At 36.4% G+C, this 4324-nt stretch overlaps 1 protein-coding gene across 1 annotated transcript; it reads right to left on the reverse strand.

The window, feature by feature from the left end:
• Positions 1 to 972: 972 nt before the first annotated feature.
• Positions 973 to 3992, reverse strand: LOC136230242 (B3 domain-containing protein Os01g0234100-like). Its single transcript, XM_066019250.1, has 7 exons — positions 3779 to 3992; positions 3644 to 3703; positions 3197 to 3228; positions 2860 to 3025; positions 2363 to 2569; positions 2036 to 2126; positions 973 to 1876 (listed from the first exon to the last, which is right to left on the reverse strand). Exons 1-7 carry the CDS (start codon positions 3947 to 3949, stop codon positions 1179 to 1181), a joined length of 1425 nt encoding a protein of 474 aa, XP_065875322.1. The 5' UTR covers positions 3950 to 3992; the 3' UTR covers positions 973 to 1178.
• Positions 3993 to 4324: the final 332 nt, after the last annotated feature.

The raw sequence follows: 4324 nt of genomic DNA on the forward strand, positions 1-4324 counted from the left end.
AAATTTGCTAATAGGTCCGCACACTGGTTACCTTCTCTGTAGATATGTGAAACTGCCAAACGAATTGATTCAAGTTTCGAAGAGCAGTGCATCCATTCACGCCTCAGGGTCCAAGGGACTGTCATATCGCGGCTGCGAAGGAAACGAACAACGTATGTGGAATCCGATTCCAACCAGAGATTCCTATACCCTCGGTCAATTGCTGTTTTTATTGCAAAAATTGCCGCTGCTAATTCTGCCACGTATGAGAATGTAGGTGACAACGGGAAAGCAAACGCACTCACAAACTGAACTGTCCCGTCCCGAAACAGCCCACCACAACCAGCCTCGCCCGGGCATCCCATGACTGATGCGTCGGTATTCACCTTCATCCATTCCTGCGGCGGGGGCTGCCAGCAGACCGGAATAATTCGTGGAGCTTTTGCAGATCGACGTGGTACCCCGAGATCACTGAGGATATGAAGCTCGACAGAAGAATTCCAGGAATAACCAATTCCAAACGCGGAGGCCTCTCGAATAGCATGCCATAACCTATACAAAACAGATGATATGTTAGGATTCTCCCCTTCAAAGATGACTCTGTTTCGGGTATCCCAAATCAGCCATACTACATTAATCACTCCAGCAGACCAAAGCGCAGCAATCTGGCTGCTGAACCTCTGTTCCGAGGCAAGCATCACGGTTTCTTCAATTTGTAATTCAATTATAACAAAAATAATATGACTAATACAAACATGAACCTCTATTGTAATGGGCATTCCATTACGATGTTTATAACCGCGTACCAAACAGGACGTAAATGTTTTTTTTTTCCAATAAAAACAAATCACCTAGAATCAATCAAGTCATATTTACCGCCAGCAAAAATTTATTTACTCTGTGGAACAACTGTAACTTGTCATAGGAACTCAAAGAAAGTTTAAAAATTTACTGGTTATGGTGCCAATTGATCCAAAATGACAGTATCAACATAAAAAAAAAATTAACATGATCATAAAACCCCAAAATCATATGTTGACAAGCATCCATTTTCAATTAACTTAACTAGAAAAAATTAGTTGGACTAATTTGATACAAAAATCATTTTGATTCAGATTGATCCTCCGAGCCAAACGGGTGAAATTGCCCCTTCATCCAACATTTCCAAAAAGAAAAAACGAAAAACAGAAGTGTTCCAGTCACCACGGAGCTTTAGCCACTTGTTCGAATAGTATATCATAATACTCACTCTCACGCTTCATCTCCGTCAACTGCTCATCAAGTCTACTACTTACTTCTTTTAGTTCCATTACTTTTTTCTCTAGATTTTTCATCTCCTCTTCTGCAATATCTCTTGCAGTTTTAACTTCCTCGTACTTTCTCGATTTGGCAGCAACATTTACAAGTTGATCCAACCGTTCCTGCACGAAATCAACATTCATTCCCAATGTCTTGAAGGCTTTCAAAGTCTTCCTCCAAGTAGTAAAACTGTCATCAGGTGTGGTAGGCTTCGAAGCTCGAATGGCATCAGCAATGTTTATTGTCTCTGCGATTACTCCTGCTGCTAGTTTACAGTTAAGACCCCCGAGAAGATTCTCATGGAGATACGTCTTTTTACTGCAACAAAGATCATAATACTTTCTTTGGAAGTGTTGTGTTAGCTCCGTGCTTATAACTAAACCATTCGTTAGAATTTCAAAATCCTCGAAACTTTTCACTTCATTAAAATCAACAACAGAATCCGACAATCTGATTCCATCGAGCACTTCATAATCAGAATGGTCGGTTATAAGCCCCGAGTTAGCACTAGAAGCCAGTTTGTTGTTCATATCATTGTCTGAGTCCGGATTGCACATTAACAAGGATATTGACTCTTCTAGTTCTTCACTTGGATTTTCTGTAACAAATGAACTTTGCAATTATTAGTACTATCTATAGCTTCACTAGTGATACCAAGTATGGACTATAAGGTGAAATGACTTACTATAGCTCAATTAGTACTATCTATAGCTTCACTAGTGATACCAAGTATGGACTATAAGGTGAAATGACTTACTATAGCTTAGTTGTTTCGATAAAGCTTCTAATTCCAGAAGTCCGAGAGCACCATCTAATTCGTCTGAACCATTTGCTCTCACAATATAGACCTAGAGAGAATGCAAATAGCAATTAATATGAGGGAGTGTCGCCCTATCACCAAGACGTAGTTGGATAGACAATGCAGATACTAAAATGGTATGCACGGAAAAGAAATCAAGGAATTTCAAAGGAACCGCATACATTTAGAGGTCAATTTTATTTCTAAAATGATCAGAAAACACTTGAAATCAACAAAGTACATATCCTTACAAAATCATAAAGAGAAGGTTGAAACAATTAGCACCTTTAATTTTGTTGGCATAACTAGTTGAAAAACCACGACATCACCCTCTACTAAGTTGTGAGCCATGGAAAAGCCTCTCCATCCCCCGCTAAGGCCAACCTTTGTAGTAAGATATTTCGTTTTATAACTTACACCGTTTTCATCTTCCAAAACAATTATTGTATCCTGCTTTGGCATATGCTTATCACAAAATTGCTTAGGAAGACCCTACCAAACCAATCCAAATAGTTAGCTCATATGTACTTGTATAAACAAAAAAGTATTCGATATTAGAAATCTTTGCTATAAACTTATACATTAAGCTCCTAATCTTTTGTTTTTACACATTGAACTCTTGATTGCTCATAAATTACCTGCATAATAAGTCCTCACTAGACTTTCCAAAGATTCAATGTCTCAAAATAAAAGATTAGGCCATGACTGAGACCTCAATGCATAAAAGTTTATAAATGATAGAAGATTCAATGTGTAAAAACAAGGAAGAAGAAAATGTATACCAGCCAAAAGCCTCCTGTGACATGAGAAGGAAGCATATATTTGATCACGCTAGGTAATTGAGGTGCTAATTTGGCTTGAACCTCTTCTGCTCGCTTCATTACAGAACATTTAGTTTGGTCCTCATCATAACATGCACTATCATTTGTGGATCTCTTTCGTTTCTGGCTGCAAGTTATACAAATTATAAATTAAGCTTTAATACATCTATTCGAAATCTACCATAATCATCGAGTAATACATCCGACCAATTAGAAAAAGAAGCATATCACTCAATTGGAGATAGTTGATGTTAAGAATAAACTGTGTAAGTAGCATCAATTGATAGATTTCACTAACCTTTGCTCCTTCATTTGATTGTAGGATATTACCTATTCAAGAATTAGTAATAATTTTCTGTCAGTTCATCTAACAATTCCACAATTTGAAAAAGGTAATAAATAAGATAATCTAGACAAAGTGATTTACAAATTTACATAAATGCTAAATGAAATGCATACCAATCTTATTGAAACATAGAATCATTTGACACAAAAGATTAAGCTCATCGGTGAAACACAGTCTCATCTTGCTACGTGTTCAAATTTCATCAATAAAAATTGACCCAAAAGCTTAAACTAAGGTCGAAGAATAGCTTCTTGTTATCATCTGTGCCAATAAACAGGACCAAGACAGTCTCACACTAAAAAACAAGATGATGAACTCCATAAAAGAAACCCAAGTACTGCTAATAAGAAGGGGATTTTGCAGATACCACAAAAAAAAAAGAGATGGTGGAATTCTTACTTGCTTGCTGGAAGTTTTTGCTATAGACAAATTATCCTTCCGAGGCCTTCCTCGCTTAGCCTGTAAAAAGGGGAGAAAATGGTTATGGCAATTTCACAGAGAAACATGTAAATTTGAGAGAGGGAGAGAGAGAACTGTTTGTTTAATTCCTGGGACGGCCATAGATGAGAAACAAGCAACAATGGAGTAGATGACAATTGATATAGCAAAAATTTGAATTTTCAAATTTCTGCACGCAGAACTTGAAAGAAAAGACTCGACACCTTGTAATAGTAAGCCGATGACACGAAGCATATGAAAAGACATCTATTTCAAATAATAATAATAATAAATTACTTCATTTTTGAGGTAATAATAAATTACTTCCTTAAAATAATACTAAAACTTAGTTAGTCTCCTTACTTATTTGAGTGTTTTTTAACACCATTGAGATATATAAAGGACAAATGAGAGTTACAGTCTAAATGAGAAATTATCTGTAAATCAGTAATACAGCAAGTTCCAATCTAAAACAAAAAGAGGATCATTAAGGGTTTTTGAGACTAAATTATGAACCGTCAAGGCACATTTAGAAAAACAATAGTAGAAATGAAGGATATCTTGCACAATCGCTGAGCAGGAGGCATGGATGAATGTTAAATTTATGAATGTGTTTATTAGGAAGAAAATGAAGTAGTACAG

The sequence above is a fragment of the Euphorbia lathyris genome, chromosome 5, assembly GCF_963576675.1.
Source record: "Euphorbia lathyris chromosome 5, ddEupLath1.1, whole genome shotgun sequence".
Taxonomy (NCBI): domain Eukaryota; kingdom Viridiplantae; phylum Streptophyta; class Magnoliopsida; order Malpighiales; family Euphorbiaceae; genus Euphorbia; species Euphorbia lathyris.